General features: G+C 36.3%; 3 protein-coding genes across 8 annotated transcripts; 2 read left to right on the forward strand and 1 right to left on the reverse strand.

The window, feature by feature from the left end:
* The first annotated feature begins 493 nt into the window (after nucleotides 1-493).
* map1sb (microtubule-associated protein 1Sb) lies at nucleotides 494-12,724 on the forward strand. Of its 4 annotated transcripts, none has more exons than XM_089131176.1 (7): nucleotides 494-613; nucleotides 5,071-5,172; nucleotides 6,264-6,346; nucleotides 6,667-6,819; nucleotides 6,995-10,115; nucleotides 10,232-10,437; nucleotides 11,457-12,724. In XM_089131176.1, exons 1-7 carry the CDS (start codon nucleotides 499-501, stop codon nucleotides 11,613-11,615), a joined length of 3,939 nt encoding a protein of 1,312 aa, XP_088987302.1. In that variant the 5' UTR covers nucleotides 494-498; the 3' UTR covers nucleotides 11,616-12,724. The 4 variants fall into 4 exon arrangements, with proteins under 4 accessions (XP_088987302.1, XP_088987301.1, XP_039529833.2 ...); XM_089131175.1 differs by lacking the exon at nucleotides 494-613 and adding an exon at nucleotides 3,483-3,665; XM_039673899.2 differs by lacking the exon at nucleotides 494-613 and adding an exon at nucleotides 3,483-3,665 and having other exon boundaries at nucleotides 6,667-6,807.
* A 1,821-nt stretch (nucleotides 12,725-14,545) lies between these two features.
* Nucleotides 14,546-17,179, forward strand: ifi44c2 (interferon induced protein 44c2). Of its 2 annotated transcripts, XM_089131179.1 has the most exons (9): nucleotides 14,546-14,698; nucleotides 14,910-15,088; nucleotides 15,176-15,393; nucleotides 15,476-15,527; nucleotides 15,675-15,870; nucleotides 15,981-16,133; nucleotides 16,253-16,424; nucleotides 16,548-16,648; nucleotides 16,750-17,179. In XM_089131179.1, the coding sequence occupies exons 2-9, from the start codon at nucleotides 14,916-14,918 to the stop codon at nucleotides 16,933-16,935; spliced, it is 1,251 nt and encodes a 416-aa protein (XP_088987305.1). In that variant the 5' UTR covers nucleotides 14,546-14,698; nucleotides 14,910-14,915; the 3' UTR covers nucleotides 16,936-17,179. The 2 variants fall into 2 exon arrangements, with proteins under 2 accessions (XP_088987305.1, XP_088987304.1); XM_089131178.1 differs by having other exon boundaries at nucleotides 14,910-15,393.
* On the reverse strand, nucleotides 17,161-22,242 carry rabgap1l2 (RAB GTPase activating protein 1-like 2). Of its 2 annotated transcripts, XM_039673940.2 has the most exons (9): nucleotides 21,764-22,242; nucleotides 21,467-21,636; nucleotides 20,763-20,831; nucleotides 20,504-20,614; nucleotides 20,296-20,400; nucleotides 20,109-20,192; nucleotides 19,951-20,022; nucleotides 19,650-19,841; nucleotides 17,161-18,340 (listed from the first exon to the last, which is right to left on the reverse strand). In XM_039673940.2, the coding sequence occupies exons 2-9, from the start codon at nucleotides 21,575-21,577 to the stop codon at nucleotides 18,122-18,124; spliced, it is 963 nt and encodes a 320-aa protein (XP_039529874.2). In that variant the 5' UTR covers nucleotides 21,578-21,636; nucleotides 21,764-22,242; the 3' UTR covers nucleotides 17,161-18,121. The 2 variants fall into 2 exon arrangements, with proteins under 2 accessions (XP_039529874.2, XP_088987306.1); XM_089131180.1 differs by lacking the exon at nucleotides 21,764-22,242 and having other exon boundaries at nucleotides 21,467-21,736.
* Between the last annotated feature and the right edge of the window lie 1,186 nt (nucleotides 22,243-23,428).

Here is a 23,428-nt window from a genome sequence, read left to right on the forward strand (position 1 = left end):
CTGTGCATTTTTCTCCACTTTTTGTGTGTTTACATTAATTAATTAATTTATTATTTTATTTTATATGTTGTTTATTTTGCAGTTGGAATTTCTATTGCATTCTCACATACAGGTACTTGTCTATTTTGGAATGGCATTCCAAAATGCTGTGCAAAAATAATTAATAGCCTATACAGGCTATCTTCAAAAATGCTAAATTTTTTAATATCAACTAATGCACGTGTACTTTTACATCAAAACGGTGTCATTCAGACTGTAAAATAGATTAGATTAAATAGAGAATAAATTGAAAAATGGCTCAATAAAAGAATGTAATAAAATGTATGAAACATTAGGCCCATGCCTACGGATTATTATTTAACCTTGATGTGTTTTTCAGCTATTTTCTCAAATAATACTGTACAAAATAATAACCATCATCATCATTATCATCATCATCATAATAATAATGTAAAAAGTCACCCAATTCGCATTTTGAACAGCCATTATTCAACAGACATGAGCCTCTGGCTGTCTCGGTTGTCTAGTGCTCCATCTGGTGGCGAGAACTGGAGGGCACTGAGACAGGGAGGGACATGTGCGGGCACGTACTTCAGAAATGAAGGTGATGAAGGTAAATAATCCTTCTTTGATTACATTAGAATTAATAACTATCTGAGAATTACTCGAACCTCCGCGATTTCGTTAGTTTCGCTGCTTATGGTCAGATATCATTAACTTAATGATAACATTAACTAGCTTTATTGTTAGGCTATGTCAGGTGGTGATAATGTGTTGAGTGGAACTTGTAAATTGAAACACGCTCGGTCGTTTACTTGATTGTCAGAGGTTCGCTATTTTGCATGACAATAATCAGTTCAACCAGGCCTGTCGTGATTAGATTAGGCTACATCAGTTCGATTATAGTGTGACAAAGTTTGCTGCACCATAAATCATCTGTTGAAAACGTGTTTATCATCTTAATCCTTTTCAGGTGGCATCCATACGGTCTTACAAACAATTAGCTCTTCAGTTTAAATGATAAATGCATACGTATAGCTAGCATACTGTACAATATTGTATAGCCATGGCCTGTCGATTACAATAGTTCATATAGCCTTGTACACAATTTAACTTTTACATGTCAGGCTGCATGCACTTCATTAAAATATTTAACTATTTAACTACTACTCGGCTATTTATTAGCTTGCTTTAAAAACCCTTTCCCATTCATGTTTGGCTCATCCTATAATATCAGTTATGCATATTTTTATTTTCTTTAACACAGTCTAAATCTGTATGTAAAGCTTTAAAATGCTTTTCGATGCCCTGTGACAAACACTTTAGATAGATAGATAGATAGATCGATAGATCGATAGATAGATAGATTTTATGATGAAACAATGTTTTTGAAATGCTTTACTTCTATTTTTTACTTTGGATTTTAGCCCAAATGGCTACACAATATTTAGTAGTTATTCGGAGGTCGACCTCTGGTGGCGTGTGAAGGTATTGCAGGGTTCAGAGAACAGATAGGTTAAAGTCCCCGTGAAATCAAAATTGAACTTATTTACTTTGTTAGCGCATATTACTAGTCTTGTGGTGAACAATTAATCCGTGCAAGTGAATATATATTAAAAAAATGTTTTACCTTAGTAATCTTTAATCAAAATCTGAAAAGTTACTTCCGGTCTGGGACGGTTTCTTTTTCTAATGACGTAGGTTTCACAGTTTGGGTGGGGAAACGCTTAACCACTCCCCTCAAACCGTTAGTTTGCTATTAGCGAGAGATGGAGAGGAGGAGCGCTAGAGTAAAACCCTGCCCTCTGTTCAATATTCCGTTTCACTTGGAAATACGTCACAGCACTGGAGAAAAATCATTTGCAACTTCCGGTTCACGGGGACTTTAATATACTAAATATAAAACGTTTCTTTAAAAATATGAAAACAACTCAGAAATTCAGCAAATAACTTAAGACAGAGGAACAGCAAGATGTTCTTGTTAAGTTAAAGAATAACAAACAACTGGACATTGGGAAAAAAAAGTTCGGTAAAAAACTACTTCGCACTCTTAAATGCTATTCTTGAAGAAATTATTTACCTATTTTTTTTTATTTACTCTTTATTTCAGACCTATGGGTCCATATCAAACAAACAGAGTAGAACAAAATCAATACATACAGACATCGATTTACAAACAACACACACATTTTTCTTAAAAAAACATAAGTTTCCACTGCCTCCATGAAAAATACCTTGGATCACTTAATGTGATGTTATTTAGCACCATTATGATACTATTTTTTGAGTCACTCAACTGACAAATTTTATTTGTAATACAGCATGTAGAGTGGGTACAATGTTGGAGACAAACATCTGGCTTGTGCTTGTCCACCTTGGGACCCTAAGCAAAATTCTAAGCGCATCATTATATGCCACCTGGAGCTTTTTCATTTTAGCTCTAGAATATTTACACAACAAGTGGGCTGTATAGAGAGAAGTACAGTATGCCCTATTTTAACATCTTCTGTACACATATAAAATTTACGAGCCAACACATTAGCTTGCCCATACAGCTTACAGCACTGACGCTGTATGTCATCGTCATCATTTAAGTCATTTCTAATAATGTGAGTATTTAACCTTAGTTACCACATTTAAAACTTGGTCATTTAAATAAAAAGAAGGAAATTTTGACTTAAGGTCCTCTTTGGTTCTAACAATCATGACCACACTCTTTTCAACATTAAATTTAATATCATGCTGCACACCATAGCTTGAGCATATTCGAAGCAGCTGTTGTAATCCTACACTATAAGGAGACATAATGACTAAATCAAATCGTACATCAAATGATACTATCACCATTACACATCCAGTCTTACAATAATTTAACTCTATAGAGAGACCATCCATGTACAGGTTAAAGAGAAGAGGTTTTTGTGAAAGAGAAGAGGTAATTGTGATTGAGACAAAGTTAATTCATTTATAATGCATTGGATGCAAATTCTTGCTTAAGTTTAATTGTCTTAAATTTAAAGTAAACTTGTTGACCACCATCCCATCATTCACATCTTTATTTTATCTGAAGTGTGATACATGTGAGCACAGCATTGTGCAATAGGGTGCAAGTTGGATGCTGTCCACAAGGATGCCTCTTTTTTTAAATGCCTTAAGATAGAAATTATGTTTTTTTTTTTTTTTTTTCATTTTCAATTAGCTGTGTAGTTAGCCCGTGTAAGTGACTTGCAAATTCAAATAAAGAGTTTACTGAATGGTTGAGTTGTTTTTCGTTCATCATCATCTATTTAATTGAATTAATGCATTTTACTGAACTCATGTATTTCCTATTTGATTCATGTTAAATGCAAAAACAATACATGTTGAAGATTGCTGCAAAGTGATGCTTGCAACTGGCGGTCTGAATCCTGACTTGGATTGGTCAGCTTCAGTTTCATTCAAAATATCCGCCTGTTCCTTCAATAACCCCTGAATCGAATGCTTGTGTATTACATCATAAGAATAACTTTCCAACATGGCGTCGGGTGTAACGGCAGCGATGGAATCAGAGGACCCGACAGCCCATCATCCTGGATTCAGCAATGACAAATACTCGATGTTGATTGTGATCGGTGCGCTCTATAGACCGCATATACTGGACTATATTGTGGTGGAGATTGAACGAGGTATTTATTTTAAATGTCGGATTTCTATTAATTATAATAACAGTGTTAATCCAAGATGCCATAGCCTAATAATTATTTGATATTAGCATATCATTATCTCTGATATCTGTAGCTATATAACTGGTTTCGATCTGGAAATTCAATGCTTTGATTTTGTTATCCAGCGGTTCTTTGGTGAATAGAGATGAAATACGATCAACACAGTGCGACTCAATGCGCCTGGCACTTCCTCTCGTTCAGCAATTCATTTTATACGCATATTTCGTCAAGCTCTCGTATAGGCTACAGTATGGGCTATAGCTTTTAAAGCAATGATACTATGTTTATTCTGGTAGAAGATTCATGTAGCTGTTCCCTGCACTGCAGTGTTATGACATCAGTAAACATCAAAAATAGCCACCTGCATCACCCTTCCCAGTATGCTGATGAAGTATCACTGTTAATTTGAATGTGACAGTCGTAGAATTCGTATTTTAAGTAATGATGTGTTCTTCACACATCAACAGTTTAGGCTGCATGTTAACACCCACCTCAGCGGTCTTTTTTTTTCTTTTTTTCTTAACAGTAACATGTAAATTAATTTTAGTGTCCATCACCCTGATGAGAAATCCAACTTAATCTAGAGCATTTGGTCTAAAATTATAGTTTATCACCTTAGACCAGCTAGAAACCAGCTACCAATGTAAGCTGGATTTTCCCGCAAGTCATTAACATTTCAACAACAGAGACGGTGGTACATTATAGACATGTGAGGCTTTAACAAAATGTCAGATGTTGAGACGACGGATGTCTGAGTGATCAAAAACAGAGCTTGTCTCCATGGTGAGCAGGCAAAAATGAAAATCTGTTTACAACGAAATAAGAATAAGAGCTTTTTTTTTTCTCCTCATATTTGCTTTTATTTAAGTTTTACTTCACACAGAGGTAATAATAGCTTCTATGTCAGATTTTAAATCTTTCTTACAATATTACAGTATGGCTTTAGTTTATTGTCAGTCCACCCTTATTTGGAAATTTACCTGACATTCCTGCTATACCGACATTGTTAAATGTTTGTTTATTTATTTCATTGCAAGAAGTGATGAGTTGTTTTTTTAAGACCATAATTAGATGAGAACATGAAGCTCAGAGGCATTTATATTTCATGAGAATTGGAGAACAAAGCCGCAAAAAAAACAAAAAAACAAAAAAAAAATTTGATGGTCAGTCAGCCAACCATCTTATTTGTCTCTGAAAGGCATTATGTGGACATGATATTTCAATAACATGCGGACACTAGTGCTTTAGCACATTGTTTTTGTAAACCCAGTACAGTAAGTGTCAATAAGAAATTCAGCACGTTTTAATTCATGGAGTTTTGATAATGCTTAGAATTCGTAAAGATATTTGCAGTTTCTTTACATAGGTGTTCGTGCATGGGATGTGGACTTGGCAGTGTGTAACTTGGATGAGCAGCTGAAGCTCTTTACTTCTCAGCATTCTTCATATGAATCAAAAGACATTAGAGGTAAGGTACACTTTATTTCTGCTTTCTAATATTCACTGACAATGAGTGAATTTTTTTTGGGAGGTTCTTTTTCATACAGTCATACAGTAGACAACTTTGTGAGGTATACAAAAAGAAGCAAATTTGGGTTGGCAGTGAAAGAATATGACACTGTTGGGAATATTTTGGAGCACATGATATACGTATGGGATGCAATCTTACGAATTAATAAAGAAGCAACTGTGTTCATTCCCAGCAAAGCTCCATTTAATCTGACATGCACAATATTATTCCACTTAATAATTAAAAATGGTCATATTTTCAATGTGTATGAGTTTGTGATCCATTACCATAATCTGATTATGAAAATATTTTCTTTTCATATAATCTAAATACAACAAAATAACAACAACAATTCATATATTAAAAGATTTCTGAGAATAGCAGATATTAATGTATTACTATGTGTATATTTTATTACAGCCAGCCTGTCTGATGTCAAAATGCGTATGTTTACTTTGCTTTATTGGGAATCATTAATTAATTATAATTTTAATATTTATATTGTGTAAAGAAAACTGTAAACTGTGTACTGTCCACAATAGTAACTTCCCGCTTCTATTATTCAGTAAAAGTTGTATTTAGGTTGGCGTGTTGGTCCTAATTTGCTATTTCCATACACACAGCAGAAAGACAGGAAGGAAGTGCTTTCTACCAATTGTTCAGACTTTGGCTGCTGGTAAAAAAAACAACAACAAAAAACAGCAGGGGAACATTTTCTTGCATTAGTTTTGAAAGTGATTTTACTGACAAACCATACATAGACTTTTGCATATCTAATACTTGTTCTTTTATTTTGCATTGCTCTGGTTCTGAAATTTGACTCATGATTTAGAAAGGTTACAGAATAGCCAAATACTTAAGTTCTTACACAGTAGGGGTGCATAATCTTTTTAACTTTTGAGTTTAGTGCAGTTTGCTTTTATTTACCCTATTGTTCAGTCTTTTTGTGGATTATTTTTGTTCAATAATGTTTGCTGTTGAGAAATCCACATACTGTATGCATGCCATCTTTGTTATTCTGATTATTTCTTCCTACAATCTCATTATAGGTCAGAAGACATTTCATTTCAGTTCAGATGTACTGGACATTAAAGTTGTAGTAAATCCATCTGAAGGGTTTCTCTACTCTGAGGTGTGTGACTGTTAAAGGCATCTATTGTTCTCTTCCTCAATTCTATTTATTTGTATTATACAATAATCAATAAATGACAAGGGTCACATTAGATATGTTAAAGCTAAATTTAGTGGGGATTTTTAACGTAAACATTTTTATATATACAGTATGTATATATATATATATATATATATATATAAACACACACACACACACACAAACACAGATGTGTGCTACCTGTATATTTGCCGTATTTATTGTTCACTTTGTAGAAACAATATTTATATATTAAATATGTGTATATATATATATATTTACTTTTTTTTTATTTTATTCAGGTCCACAGCTTGATATCATCCATACCTCGGCACAAATTGCTGGTGCTCACGGGACAGTCTCTTGAGGACTCTGGAGATCTGGTCCTTCACACTGGGCAGTTCACTCCAAATGATTTCATCCAGATAATTTCAGATGAAGAGGTTTGCCAGACTGTAAATATGTATGCCAATATTTGAAAGTGTTTTCCTCACATTAGTAGTGGAACTATATTTGAATATAATATGATTCTTCTGAGCATTACAAATGATTCTGTTGTACTCCAGTCTAATGTAATAGCTGTTTTCTCATATATTTGAATTAATGCTGTTTTCTGTACATTTCTAACAGATTCAAGCTCTCTTAAACTCTGTAAGCACACATGGCAAAGCAAACCTCACTTTAAGCTGCCCTAAAACTGGAAAATGGAAAAACTCAGTGCTAGGGAAGCACAACATACATAACATTATCGACATTAAGGTGAATCCTCTAATGGTACTACCCAAAATGGAGGGCCTTCAAGAGTTCACCGACCACATTTTTGAGTCCATAGAGCCACAGTCTCCATTTGATCTCTTAGAGCCACCTGGCACAGTAGGATTTCTCAAGCTATGTCGTCCGTGCTGTTATGTCTTTCCAGGCGGGAGAGGTGACTGTGCCTTTTTTGCTGTCAATGGGTTCAATATTTTGGTAAATGGTGGAGCAGATCCACGCTCTTGCTTCTGGAAACTTGTCAGGCATTTGGATCGTGTTGACTCAGTGCTGCTTACACATGTTGGAACAGACAACCTGCCAGGAGTTAACAGCCTGTTGGAGAGGAAGGTTGCAGAGCTTGAGGAAAACAAAACTGACTCACAGGAAAAGGAGCAATGGGCAAAGAATCTAATCTCTCCAGAGCTTGGTGTGGTTTTCCTAAATGCCCCAAACAGACTTAAAAAACTTCAGGGTGATCCTAATGTACTACGAAGCAGTGATATAGCAGCACTTATTTTACAGCATTTGGAAAAACTAAAGATCTCACCTGAACCGCTTTTTCGCAATTCAAGTGGCTCCATAGAACCAGTTATCCTTTTCCAGAAAATGGGAGTGGGATGCCTTGAGCTTTACATCCTAAATCCAGTCAAACGTAGCAAAGAAGTAGAGTCTTACATGAATAACTGGCCAGATAATAGTTCCAAATCAAAGAGTTTAGATGGCCACCTAACCTCTTTGGTCTCTATATGTGCTTTGCTTGTTTGGCATCCTGCTAACCCAATGGAGAAAATCATTAGAGTTCTCTTCCCTGGCTCTACACCACAAGGAAAGATAATGGATGGTCTGGAGAGACTGAAGCATCTAGAGTTTCTCAAGCGCCCTGTAGTGTGCTCAAAAGATTTTGAAACATCAAAATCAGATAAGAATCCAAAAGGTGCAGAGAGTCAGGACAGTTCCAAATCTGTCAAAAATGAATCCAGACCAAGTAATGGTGCTTCAAAAGACCGAGCTGATCGTGGAGATCTAGAGCTAAAAGACAAAACCAAAGGCATGCATGGGAATGATCTGAAAAGTGAAGAAAAGTTGAAATCTGTAGAAAGCAATGTGAAACATAAACACCCCAGACTAGTTACAAGGAAGGAGTCTTTGAAGGACAAGAGCAATGGAAAAATAAACATATCAGAATCAAAAAAACAAGAAAATGGACAAAGAGAAATGTCAGGTAGCAAAAATGCTTCAATGAGAAGACCAAAGTTAGAGAGCAAATCCGAAGAGAGAAAAGCAACAAAGCCTCTTGGCAAAGATATCAAGAAAACCTCTGCAGGATTACTGAACTCAAACAAGCCTGGAAACATAAAAAACGAATCAAAATTACACAAACAGGCTGAGGACAAACCCAAAAACTTTAAATCTAACAAGGAGCAGCAGAATCAGAAGTTGTCAACAGACTCAGAAGACATAAATTGCTCCATTGTGTCTTCACCAGAAGATATGACGGCAGATTTTCTGGAAATGGATCGAGAACAACATGATTTACTTGTGAAGAGGCAAACTGTTGACTTTGGGAACCTAAAAAATATCTCAACAGGTAATGTGCAGTCTATGTGTAGTAGCATAGTAAACCCTAGCAAGTCCGGAGCATCTGCAAGACCCTTTGTCAAAATAAAAAAGGAGCTCTGTGTGAATCTAGACCTCACTCCCACTGAGTATACTTTGCTTGATGGGGCTTTGAAAGATGGGCATGAGGAAGTTTGTGTCAGTCCCGATGAAAAGACGTTAGAGCTTACATCTCCTAGATCACGTCCAAATAGTGCTGGTCATACTCCTTATCACTTGTCACCTGAGGAGACCTGGGCCTCAAAAGATCATAGTAGTTTTGGCGTTAAGATGTGTCTTGGTTCAGAGAGCCAGCAGATGGGATTGTCCAAGTTTTCAGAGTCCGGATTGCCTAAAAGTAACCAAGAAAGTATCTCAACTTCCTCCAAAGAGAAGCATTCTAGTTTCCTGTCTCTCAGCTCTTTCAAGGATATAATGCCTGACATATCTCCCACTGTTACCACCACCACACACTCAATGCCTGCAGAAGTAAGTTCACCACAGTCCACTGAGGTTGATGAATCATTGTCCATGTCTTTTGAACAAGTGCTGCCAACAGTAAGCGAGTCCACCAACGAAGACGAAACATCTTACTCAAATGGACACCATGTCAATTCTGATTTCAAAGTTGGAATGTCTCTGTCTTTAAAGAAGCCTCACACCCAGAGGCCGCCTCATGATGGCCCGGAAGGGTGTTCATCTGGACCGCATTGTCTAGTATTTGATGGTACCCACGATGTTGACCTTTGCTTGGTCTCTCCATGCGAGTTCAAACATTTCAAGCCGGTTGGCGATCAAGAGGATCCACTGTCACTAGGTTTAAGTAACACCAGCCCATTGAACCTTTCTGATGATAGTGACCACTCCCAAGATGTAGCCAAGCCCCTTCCACCTTCATGTTCAGGTAACAAGGCTACTCATCCAGCTCAGGAGACCCCTCTCACTTCTGCCAGTGACTATTTTTTCATGGCAACAGACTCAGATGTACATACTGGTGTAGAGGATTGCCCATCCATCACTGCAGACGGTATTCTGGATTCTGATGAAGAAGGGGTTGTGAACCTGCAATCCCAAAACCTAAATGATGTGAATTCTTGCAGAGGGAATCATCCTTTACCAAAGGATCCCCCACCCGCACCTCTGAAAGACTTACCTCCTCTTCCACCTCAGCCTGGTGCTTGTATGCCTGATCCTGTCAGCAACATAAAGCCTGGTGCAACAAAAGGCAGAAAAGCAGGAAGAGTTACACAGAGGTTAACGTCTTCTAGTGTTTTAACACAAGGCACAAAAACCAGGGCTGACAGTCAAGGTACTTCTGTTAGCGGCTCAAGAAGCAGCTCAGCAGGAGACATAATGGGTAGTCGTAGCGCAGGCTCTGCTTCTAAACGGTCAACAACAGCAGGTTTGAACTGATTTTACATTGTTTATTTTTGAATATATATATATATATATATATATATATATATATATATATATATATATCTGATACTGACTGGAGTCATCATAATACATCAACAGGTAGCAAGGTTGGTGCTTCAGTATACTTGGACCTGGCTTATCTTCCATCGGGCCATGGAGCTTCCACTGTTGATGTTGAGTTTTTCTGTCGCTTGCGATCATCCTGTTACATAATGAGTGGAGATGACACACTCAAAGAAAGCTTGATGAGGTCCATTCTGGATGCATTATTGGAGGGAAAATCTGTATGGCCGGAGGATGTGCCGGTATGTATGAGTAGATTAAGGCTACGTCCACATTAATCCGGATACATTTGAAAACGGGATTTTCGTTTAAAAACGCTCTCCGTCCACACTAGCGTTTTCAGGCATTTTCCGACGTTTTCCGACGTTTTCCGACGTTTCAGTGTGGATGAGAAACTTCTAAATTCACTTAACTGCGCATGCATGAAACTTCACAAAAGCTCACTGAGACGATACAGAGGGGAAAATAAATAATAAAGTAAAGTTATCGCGCAATTCTTCTAACAGGATAGTTTTATTTAGCAAAATATCTCACCAACACTGATGCGTCCAGGTCGCATTCAGTCACCATATGTTTGGTCTAAAACGCAACTGCTCTCCTGTTTTGCCGCTGGACAGCAAATGTAAGTACATTATCTGTCCTCTTTGCAGTACTGTGCTATGAAGAATAGCACATATTAAGTAACATAGAAAGCAACATATTTTAGCAACAGTGTAAAAATGAATAACACATAACAGGCACAATACCTATAAACATGAATATCTATTGGTACTACATGGATCACATGACTAAACTTACATCATCGTTTTGAAACATCTCCGGTTTCACTGTCCACACTACAACGCGAAAACGGCGTTTCCAAATTTATCCACTTTGGAGAGCGTTTTCCAAAAGATACGTTTTCGTTGACTTAAAACGCCGTCTCAGTGTGGACGGAAGGCCAAAACAGAGATAAAAATATACGTTTTCAAACGAAAACGTATTAGTGTGGACATGGCAATATACAGAAGTCATCAATTCAAATAAACTCCACTGAACTTTGGTCTCTCTATCGCCATCTGTGGTTAAACATATAATTGCAAGTTACTTGAATTGTTTTTTGTCATGCCACTTTCTGTCATGCCACTTCTACAGTATATCTATGGTTACATATCAGAGTGGACCCAAAACAACCTTCTGTAATGCACCTTTAAAAGCTACTACATTTTTGTGGGGATAATGAAGCATACTTAGTCTGTTTTATCTTTGTGTAAATTTCTAGGTGACCCTGATTCCCACATTTGAATCACTGATGATGCATGAGTGGTATCGGGAAACTCAAGAAAAACAACGGCAACTGGGCATTACAGTCCTAGGCAGCAACAGCACTGTGGCGATGCAGGAGGAAACATTCCCTGCTTGTAAAGTAGAGTTCTGCTAGATGGACAGGGATGACACATGCTTTACATTTTCCATCTGTGTATCCCATGCTTATTTAAAGGGACACATACACAAATTTCACCACCATAGATTCATACGTACAGTTATGTTCTCGGCAGATGCTTCACCAAACAACTTATTTTGTGTTCGTGAAGGATTCCTAAGCAGTTAGCTAAGGACTAAAAGACACAGTAAAATCACAAGTATTAAATCAACACCTATGTATTTACTCTAGGAGTATAATTGCACTGGTTTGTTATTAAGAAGAGTATTTAATAGATTCTCACTACTCAAAAATAGATAGTAGTAATTAAATACTGCAAACTTTAACATAGCCCCATAGTTCAGATCTTTCTATAGAACACACTTCTTTGGAAAATGCATTATTTTGCATTGCATTAGTTTATGCGGGTGACTGAGGTAGAGAATTGCATTGATTATGCCATTGATTGCGCATGAAGACCATTGCATTGCTCTGAAAAGGATAGTATTATACCATTTTCCAGTACCTTTTACTGTATGAGGACTGGTAGCTTCACGCCAATTCACACAGATATGAATGTACTGCACTATAATAGAAAATCACTATGAAATCTGTATAAATATGACGGCATGTAAGTGAAGATTTCAGTTCATCCCGTTTGGAAATGTGAAAAGTAGAAGTGGCAACTGTGACACCAAGTATAAATTGTAACTACAGTTCAGAGCCTCTGATATTTTCTTTATGCCTACAGTGCTTCTGATACTGAGTGCTGATGTAGTGCTCCTTTATTTTTTTAGATGCATCTCCTTAATTCAGCACTATAAATAGAATGTCTGGTAGGTTTGTGGGGCACAGAATAATTTTGAATTCATGCATTGCTACAATCATGGAAAGTGTGTAATATAGGCTTCTTATATGTATTAATTAATATGAAATATATTAATTAAAACATTTAAATGTCATTGTAAATACTTTGCTGATTCCTTGTCAGTGTGATAGGAAACAATCACAATGCACAGACATCATTTGTGGAAAAGATTGCTAAAAGTTGAGAGAAACAAATTTCAGGTAATACCGTAAAGTATCAATAAAAATGGTTGAGTATAATTTAATTGGACTATCCCAGATAGCAAGCAATCATTTGATGCATCAACGCTAATTAATAATTTTACAAAGTGATGTTGGTTCAACATTACTTTTGCATCCACAATTAATGTTGAAATAATGGTGAGATAAAAAACAACAACAATGGTAATGTCACTGAATCAATGTTATGAAGTGATGTTGGTTCATCACCCCTTTCTCAAAAAAACATTTAATGGTGAAACAATGAGATTTCAACAAAAATATGAAAATGTCATTATACTATTATGTTGAAAAGAACACTTTCTTATGGAAGACCAAACCTATAAAAATTAAAAATGAATAAATAAATAAATATGTGAAGAAATGTAAAAAATAAAAACAACAAACAAACAAAAATAGTCATTTATTTTTGTTTGTTTTTTACATTTAATAGAATTGTCTTTTATGAAATGTTTCTGACTATTGCATCCCAGGAGTGCTTTTGGAATTTGACAATTATAATCAATAATGTTTTTAGGGGAAGAAAGGAGCTTTTGAGCTTCTTTTAGCTCGGTTAAACAGGCTCTGATTCTACTGGTGGGTCCTGCTTCTTCAAGCTTCTTCAACTCTATCAACTCTGTATTCAAGGGTTATGTGAGCAGCCAGGCCAACACTGGCACTGCTGGAACCAGTTTGACTACTCAGGTAGAAATGCAGCTTGATTATTACACATCTGATTTTTTATAGTGGGATATATTGCGATTGGTTATCTCTATACTGTATTTAAATGGATTGTGCTATAGGCTGGTCCATTTGAAACACTACTGCTAGTGATTGCCGCTGCTACTAATGGCTGCCTGCCGTACGGATGTAAGCCCAAGTAGACGAGAACATGGTGTCACATTTTGTGAATTTTCACAAATTTCACACAATTGAGCCTACAGGCTGATAGAGGCAACCGTGGTGGACAGTCTATAGGTGTCATTCTTTCTATTACATTATGGTTTGCTCATAAATGTACAAATGAAGACTATTTTAAAGATTTTTTAAGTAAAAACCTAAACATAGCCCCTTTAATATTGTTATTTGTTTGTGTTTTGGTCATTTTCTGGTAAACCATTAGAGTTATTTCACCTTCTTGTTTCTCTAATGAAACAAGTTTCCATTTGCATCTGGTAATTTGATTTTGTATTAAAATGTTTCAATATAATTGCATCCTGGGTTCATGTGCCTTTATGTTGCTTACACCTTTGCAGTGCAATTGTGGTCGGTTATTCCAAATTACATGACAAATAGTGTAGTAAATAAAATAATCCATTACATTTAAGGTAATATAATTGGACTACTTTTTTTATTACTTTAGATTACTTTTGACCTGACTCATTTATCCACACTGATTTGAATAGAAATTAATGAAATATATTTACTGTACGAAAATACAAAGAGAAAGAAAATATATGAAAAACATGAAGTGCATTAAATGTTACATTACAATCAGGGTTTCCCAGACTGAGTTTTTTTTTTTAATGAACTTCAGTTTTGAACAGAGTTTAATGAAAAGCAATTTTTAATGAAATCATACAATTTTAAAATGTAAACAATTACTAAATATATAAAACAAGATATGTATTTTATTTGTTTACCATGTGACCATTAGAGAACCGTGAACTTAATTGTATTATTTATTATCATGTAATATAAATATTTTGGTTGTGTTTATTTATTTATTACAATTAAGATTGTTATTTTGGTCTGATAGAAGCTTTATTAGGTGTCAATACTAAACAATTTTTATTCGAGTGTTTTAATAATGAAACATCACATAATATCAATTACCGAACCTGCCAGAACAACCTGCAAAGACACGTTTCATGTTCGTGACGTAGGCTGCGATGTAGGGCCTATAAACTGCGTTTCCCGAAAAACGAAAGCAATCATTTCTTTTGGAAAGGAAGTAGGCGATTCGAGAGACAGTTCGAGAGGCATCCAGCTGCAGCCACGCGGACTATTGGGCGATTCTGACGACTTGTTCCAACGTAAGATGTTTTCATTATGTTTTTTTTTTTGTTGTTTTTGCAAGATCATTGCATTTTTGGGTGCACGTGGCAATAATATATACGTTTCTCTTTTATGTAGGCTAGTAGCATAGACATATTTTACAATATTTTAAAATACTTTTAAAGGACATTTCCTTTCGATTCCATTATAACAGCAAGCTTTAAAATGTTGGTTGACAATGTTTTTCAGATCATTATGACCAGCATCACATCCAGCTTGACCAAATGGCAGAGGAAGAAGCTCTGCTCCTTGCTCAGCCATGACAGACTGTGCCTGCTGTTCAAAGCCAGTGTGCATGGCTACAATATCAATACATTTCACCAAAAATGTAATAAGCAGGGACCAACTGTCATTGTAGCTTACAATAGGTCTGGATATGTTTTTGGAGCTTTTACTAGCAAAGATTATGGTCAAACAGGCCAAAATTTTGTGGATGACAAAGCTTTTCTCTTCAGCTTTAATGACAAAGAGGTTAAAGAAGATCCTCTCCATGTGTTCAGTGGAAATCCCCAGTATGCTTTCACTGACGGTGGTCCAAACTTTGCATCTTTAGTGTTTCTTTACAATAACACAGCCACCGTCTACAGTAATCCAGGAACATACAAATTCGATCCACAGAAGATGCATGGGAATGACTTACAGCTGACTGAATGCGAGGTGTACAGAGTTGAAGGTATTATTTCAGATTATTGCTGAGAAAATAGTGCACTTTCGGAAATGATTGTGCGAATAACAATGGTTTGGATTGTCACCAGACTTCGGAGGACTCTTGGAGAAACCATGGAGAAACGTGCAGTGGAACTCTGAGTGAGTGAAGCAAATTTAGTGTCTTCTAAAAGTAATTTAGATATTAATTTGGTCTGTTGTCTTTATTTTAAGATCAAGGTATTTTACAAAATGTTTGTGACTTACTGTGTTCCTTAAGGAATCTGACAATGAAATTAATATTTTTAGGAGAAGGAAGGCACTCTTGAGCACCATCTCGGGCTGGAAGCCTTCTGTTAGCTCGGTTAAACAGGCTCGTATTCTACTGGTGGGTCCTGTTGGTGCTGGGAAATCAAGCTTCTTCAACTCTATCAACTCTGTATTCAAGGGTTATGTGAGCAGCCAGGCCAACACTGGCACTGCTGGAACCAGTTTGACTACTCAGGTAGAAATGCACCTTGATTATTACACATCTGATATTTTACAGAGGGATATATTGCTATTGGTTATCACATACTGTATTTAAATGAATTGCTAAATGTTTGTGCCTTGTAGTTCCGTACCTACCACATAAGGCCAGGCAGCGGTGTCAGCCATGTTCCCTTCTCTCTGTGTGACTCGATGGGTCTGGAGGAGGGTTTGAACAGCGGTCTGGATGTAGATGATTTTGCCAGTATTTTGAAGGGTCACATTCAAGACAAGTATCAGGTGAGAACTTTTGGTGAAAGGTAAACATAACAGTTACTATGGCAGATGTTTTATTAGTATTTTTAGTCTCAGCCTCAATTTAATGATTTAAAGATATTCTACATGTTTCTTTTTCTTAGTTTAACCCATCGATGCCTATACAGCCAGACTCCCCTCATTTCCACAAATCTCCTGGCTTGAAGGACAAGATTCACTGTGTGGTGTATGTGATAGACGCCAGCAAAGTCAAGCTCCTCTCTGACAAAATGAATGACAAGTTTGCGGTTTTTCGAAAGAAAACCAACCAGCTCGGTGAGGGAATAATAATAATGAATTCTATTTAAATTCATTTCAAGTGACATGAGACATTGGTAGATAGAGGACAAAAATGTCCATAAGGATGCACAAGGGTTAAGGTGTTATTCTGTACTTCAGGTATTCCTCAGCTGGTTCTGCTCACTAAGGTGGATGAGGCCTGTCCGTTAGTGGCTGAAGACCTGAAAAATGTCTACCAGAGCCACTATATCAACAAAATGGTACTAATGAATATACAGTATATGACTTAATAGTCAGTATAGCCTACTGTTCTCTTTCACATCTTGTTCTTGAGTATTTCTAATGAACTGTTTTGTGACAGGTGCAGGAGGTGAGCGCTCAGCTTGGAGTTTCTATGTCTGCTGTGATTCCAGTGAAAAACTACTGGCAAGAACTGGAAATAGACCCTCAAACTGACATATTGCTTCTAAGCGCTGTTGTTCAGATACTCAGAGCCGCCGAGGGCTTTTTTGATGATTTTTACAATCCAGAGGAGAGGTCTGAGTAGAAGGTTCTGGATGTATATTAAAATTAGCTAATCATACCTCTTTGTTTACAGAATTCATATTGTTTTAGGTGACAAATGCATCTTTGTTTGTGTAAGGTCTGTTGACATTTCTACTGTTGCTCTTAACATGCAAACTATTGCTAATCCAAAACATGCCATCAGATGTCCAATATTCAAAGCTTTCTTCTCAGTTTGAGAGAAAAATGTGTAGTTTAGAATTGAAATAAAGGTCTCATGAAGTTTATTTGTTGTAGAAGATAATGAAAGAAATACATTCACATTGTACAATACCAACAATGACCCGTAAATGCGTTTGAAGGCAATTGTTTGTAAATGATCTAACCCTTAAAAATTTATTTTGTTTATGTAACCTAATGTAGTTAGGTTAATTTAGTGAAATTAAGAAGCATAATATTTAGGTTAAGTTGCAAAACACTTTTTGCAGTGTGTGCTTAAACTCACAGTACAAAATCTTCATACAGTCTTCATGTGAGATTGCCTTTAGAGCAACTGTTGTTGCAGTCAACTCATTGGGGCAGATATTTCTTCCTGTCACACATCCTTTTAAGAATCCTCTCATTCCCAATGTCCACAATCATACAGATCTATCCACCTTGTTTTGCGTTGCAGAAGTAAGCTAATTTCTGTGAATTTGTGAGACTTCTGGTTCATTAGCTATCGGTAAATAACTAGAAAAATAACCAAGTGCTACAAACCAGTGTGCAACAATACATTAGAATAATATGGAATAAGGAAAAGCAGTTTGCAATATCAGGCAGTATAACAAGCTGTTTTGTACAGGCAGCTAAAAATAACTGGAAGACTATTTCTGGATGACACCAGAAGTCAGACACTAGCTTTTACTCTGTGGCGACTTGCGAATTAAATTAGTCTTAAAATTTAGTGATGTAATTGTTTTTTTTGTTTTTTTTGGTAATTGGTCATAACTTTTTTTTTTTTAAGTTAAACAGGTTAATTGATTTTGTTTGAATCTGAAAAGTAAGTCTTTTTAGATTACCCCTTGACTAACTGTTGGTCAGACTAGTTCTTAAGACTCTGTCTTAACATTGTGACTATGCAACTGGCCCTAAGGTCTGAGAATAGCCTTCTCATAATCTGTGAGACTCATTTTAGGAGTGCTCTCATGAAATATTTTTCTTCTCTAGTAGGCCTATGCTCCTCGTTTTCATACTTTGGCCGCTCTCCCTTCTCGCTGGGCCCAGGAGAGCCTTCTGGTGACCCAGCTGGAATGGGGGTTATTTGTTGGGCTCCAGGCAGAATCTGATTGAGAGGAGTTCTGATGGCTGCTGGCAGCTGTCCTGAAAGAGCCCAGAGTTTTTCTGAGCCATGTGTTCTTAGCAGCCTGAAGTTCAGTCGTCACAACTGCGTTTTGGTGTTCCAACTCCTTGGGAAATCAAGATGATAAATACATAATGAAAAAGAGTAACAATTTTAACATAAAAGTATGCATTTAAAATCATTAACATGACACTAACATTATTTTGCCGAGTTAAAGCAATGTAAAAACATGGAATTTTACACCTAATGTTATTTTTATTCATCTATTTCATTTTACTATGGAGCGCAAATTACTATAGACTTAATTTGAATTATGCTTTCAATTCAAAACATTTAATTGAAACATTTAATTACAACTCCATATATTCAATAAAGTGAAGATATATTTTGAAATCGTCTTCCATTGCGATCTCCCGTAAATATGTTTAGTGAAAGGTAAAACTTCCGAAATCTCCGTGTAAACAAGGTAAACAATGCGTGACATAAACGCGCCAGAGATCACTTCCGGCGTAACTTTGAAGACGGTTCAGTTCGGTTCAGTTGAGATTCAGATCAGTTCGACGGCTGTTAACAAGAGGTAAAAAGAAAAATTATATAAATACTGTTCGTTTTCTCACACAAACCGCTCAGGCTATTAAATCATGTTTCATTTGGACTTCTCTGTGCATGCTATTTTAGGAGATCCCCATAGACCTGCATGACTGACAGACAACAAGGGGTTGACCAAAAAATGTCAAAATTGAAAATGCTGTGGAAACAAAGACACCTACAACTTGGATGCCCTTGAGGTAAGCTAAAACATATCAAAAATTACTTTCAAAGTGAACTATCCCTTTAAATGAACGTAAAGAATTGTGCGAGAATAAGACGCGTGTGACTGTTTCAATTTTGGTACATTGTAATGTATGTTAGACAGGTAGGAAGGGCACAGGGTAAATAATATTCTTTATGTGACGATTGTTTGAAGTTTACCTAAATAAAAGTTGTTATATTTTTGAAGCCCTATAAATGTAAAAAATAAATAAAAAATAAATGATAGCTTTAAATTACACTGACTGTAATGTTAAATGGCTAATTAACGTATACAATTGGGGAGGGACAATCATTTTCATCCAGACATCAGTAGCTGATTAGTATCAGTGATGCTGACTTTCATTTATAAAAAGATACCAAATACAAGGTTTCAAAATATACTGCCTTTATGTTGTCTCTACATTAATTTGGAGATTAACTATGTAATTATTACATTATAAAATATATACAAATTTTAAGTGTTTTTAATTGCGATTAATCACAGAAAAATCAAGTTATTTTTTTAATCAATTGACAGCACAAAGAAAAATATATTTTAAAAATCTTCTGAAAAAAAAAAAGTTCCAAGTCACATGCTTTTTTATTAGACTTTTATGTCTTACTTGTATCGTGCATTTGGACTCCACCATTTGTAGCTTGGTCTGCGCTAGCTCTCTCTCTAACTCTTGGACCTGTTCTCTGAGAGAGGCCATCACTTCCTCCTGAGCAGAGCTATCTTCACTCTCAGAGCACAGCTGAATTGATCCATCCATACTAAAGATATGTCTGCACCGCTCACACTCCAGCATCTTACTCTGAAATAATAAATATAGTGTATGTGAGTAAATGAGCTGTTTAAGGAGAAACAGTATACTAAGACTGACGGTGAAGGTCCAGCTTCTCTGAGGTCAGTTTGTTTCTTACCTTGATAACTGCCATCTCTTTGTCTGCTTGAGTTTTCTGGTTTTCAAGATTAGTGTTCAGTTGGGAGCAAATCTAAAGGATGCAAGAAAATGGGCTGAAAGTTGGCATCGAATGCAATATTGTTTATTGAATATGTGGAGTTGTAATTGAAAGTTTACCTGCTTGTAGTCGGCGATGATGTTGTTTGATCTCTTAATGTCTGACTCTGCTTTGTCCAGCTCTCTCCTAAACATCTTTTTTAGCTGTCGAACACATCAATGCATTAGACAAGGGCAAAGCATGAGCTCTCTTTCACAGAGATTGTTCAAACACTTTACTCCTCGGATCAGTGATGTTAAAAAGCACCTGTGAAGTCTCCTCCTCCTTTCCCCTTTTCTCTTCCTCTGTAATCCTCAGAAGCTGTTTGGTTTTTAACAGCTCCTTGGTTAATTCATCCACCTGGTCCTCGGTCTGAAAGACACACCAGATCTATCTTACTCAGCAAAATAAAACAGAAAATGAAACCAGCCTGTTGCATATGATATGCATGATGACTCGTAATAATTTGAAAGACCTGATCTAAAGCAGTCCTCAGAGCAATCTTGCTGGTGACAAGTTTTTGTGCAAGATCATCGTTTTCCTGCTCCAGACGCAAACTGGTTTCCTGAAGCATACGGTTTTCTCTCTAGAAAAAAGAAAAAGAAAAGCATTAATACCACAAATCTACAACTGTGAAGTAATCAATGCATGATGCAAGAGCTGTTGTTTTAGATATGGGTGTTGCAGGGCAGGACGGAAGCTTTTTTTGTTTTTGTGAGGGTGTGATCACTTACCTCGTACCTGTCGAGTGGGTCTTCTGGCTGCAAAAGGTTATCTCTTAATTTTGGCTTTTTAGATGGAACCTGTTTAGAAAGAAGATTCAAATAAATTTCAAATCACATCAGATAGCCAATGCAAATCTAAAAGGCATGAAAGGAATGTGCTTTAACAACAAGTACTGCTTATATAATATTCGTAGTTGCAATTTTATCGATATTTAAAAAAAAACTAATTTATGTATTTAATTCATATAAATAAATTCAATATCAGGTGCAAAAAATCTTAAAGGCATGAAAGGAATGTGCAGTAACATTTTAAGTACTTATGTTAAGTGCATAGTTACAGGATTCATAGCATTTTTACACTTGCAATTTTATAATGACATTTTTTTATTAATTTACATTTTTTGTATATATATATATATATATATACATACATTTATTTATATAGCACTTTTCATACATGGAATGCAACACAAAGTGCTTTACAAACATGACAACAAGTTCACACAATGTGAATATCAAAGAAAAAATATTATAATATTTATATTCGTGATAACCAAGGAGTAAACATTTTAACAATAATTGATCACAAACACACTAATATTTTTTTAAAAGAGATTTGAAAAAACTTGAATAACCATACTGTTGTGCTACTCCAGCATGCCAGCTTTATGTCAACATGTGACAAACGTGAGGTCCAAAGTTGCTGAACTTACCACTTGTTTCGGTAGAGACTCCACCACTAGACTGGCCAGGATCTCCTCCTCTGACATTTGGTCAACAATATAGGCATCATAAGCCACAGCAATAGACACTTCTTCCATCATTTTGGCAGGTGAATAGAACACGAGTGATCTCAAAATACGGAGTAGGCCACTGAACCTTTCTGGAGAAATGACAACAGGTTTGACAGGCAACAACGGTCTATATCTGTCTTGTGTCAATGCAAGCCCAGCCCAGACATGGGAGGAGTTTCATTTCAGTCCACCTTTGTCCTGTGGTTCTTCACTTACCTAATAAGCAGGTATCAAAACACTATGGCCTTCCAACAATCCGGCAGCCAATACTAATTATTTCCTCATTGCTAAATTAGAACCCAGTTAACTATAATTTAAATTATGAATCCAACAAAATTAGGTTCCAGAACAGAAGATCTTTTACCGTCACAGTTTAGAGTTTGCAAGCCTGCCTGTGGCTTCAAGCACAGGGCTAAAGACTGTGAAATTGAAATTCTTGCTGTAATCCTGGAGGTCGCCCCTCACACAAAAACACTGTGGGACTAGCAGGTGCCAGTACATTCCTCCATTCCTTAAGCTGCTTATATCTGGCTGCTGTATATGTTCATTGGGATTGATGGAGGCTTGGAACTGCTGTTTTTATCATCTCATTGCAGCTTCAGGGAGGCATCGTATATTGTTAATCGAAATGGTCAAAAGCAGTAGTTTCTTATAAAACCACCTTTGCTTCTTAGTATGTTATGCAGAGCTAATCTGTTGTGGTCATCAGCTTGAACAAAGCCGAGCTAATAAGCCGAAAAATAAGAAGGAGCGAGAAAGAGAAGGGGAATGTGAACAAAAGTGGGGGAGAATGTTATTAGTAATTGAAAGAAGGGAGGAGAAAAGAGCAATAAAGGCAAACAGTAAAGTGTGACAGTGTTCAAAGGTTCTTCTATTGGAGGAGGTGCCAGCCAGTTTTCAGGTATCGTCATGAACCTGCGAAACAAACAAACGCACAACTGTCTCCAACTGTGAGGTGGGAGTGGCATTTGCTAAGTGTGCTGCTTATTATGGTTGAAAAATCATAGTCAGTGGAAAGCTTTATCATGCTGAGAGTGAAATTCTTTTACAGTTGCTGAACTGCTATGGAAATGAGATGCATGTAACAGCTTTGCTTAACAAGATCTTAAACTGGTCCTTCAAGTTGTTTAAAACAATCACAATGCACAGGTAGAATGCAGTCCCAGCCCTGCTTGACACTCCTGGTTAAGTATTTTCAGTGCTTTTAAATGGCAAAGTGAAAGATGTAGCAAAGAGAAAATGGTAAGATTAGTGGATTCTGATTTTGTCATAATTACACAAATGTGTGTTTACTCAAGCAGTGATGTTGTACACTACCGATCAGATGTCTGGTGGTGTTATGTTTTTTTTTTTGATGGATGCATTAAATAGATCAAAACAGTTAACATGGTTACAAAAAGTTATATTTCAAATAGGTTATATTTTCAACTTTCTATTCATCAAAGAACCCTATATATATATATTACACAAAATATTAAACCGCTTAACATTTACGCATTTGGTAGACACATCCAAGGCATTCATTTTATTCTTGCTTTCCCTGAGAATCAAACCCATGACCTTGGCATTGTTAACACCATGCGCTACAGTTTGAGCTACACTTCTCAACATTAATAAGAAATGTTTCTTATTGCATAATGCATCAAATAAGTATATTACAATGATTTCTGATGGATCATGCGACACTGAAGCCTAAAGTAATGGTGCTGAAAATTCAGCTTTGCAATCACATATTTCATATTTTAAATATATTGAAATAGAAATGCATTTTAATATTATTTGTTGTGTTTTTGATCATTTAAATGTGGCTTTGGTGAACAAGAGACTTCAAAAAGCATTGAAAATCGTGTTTAAAATTGTAACTTTTTAACTTTTTAACCC

This window comes from Pimephales promelas, chromosome 5 (assembly GCF_988280905.1).
Source record: "Pimephales promelas chromosome 5, fPimPro1.hap1.1, whole genome shotgun sequence".
Lineage (NCBI taxonomy): Eukaryota > Metazoa > Chordata > Actinopteri > Cypriniformes > Leuciscidae > Pimephales > Pimephales promelas.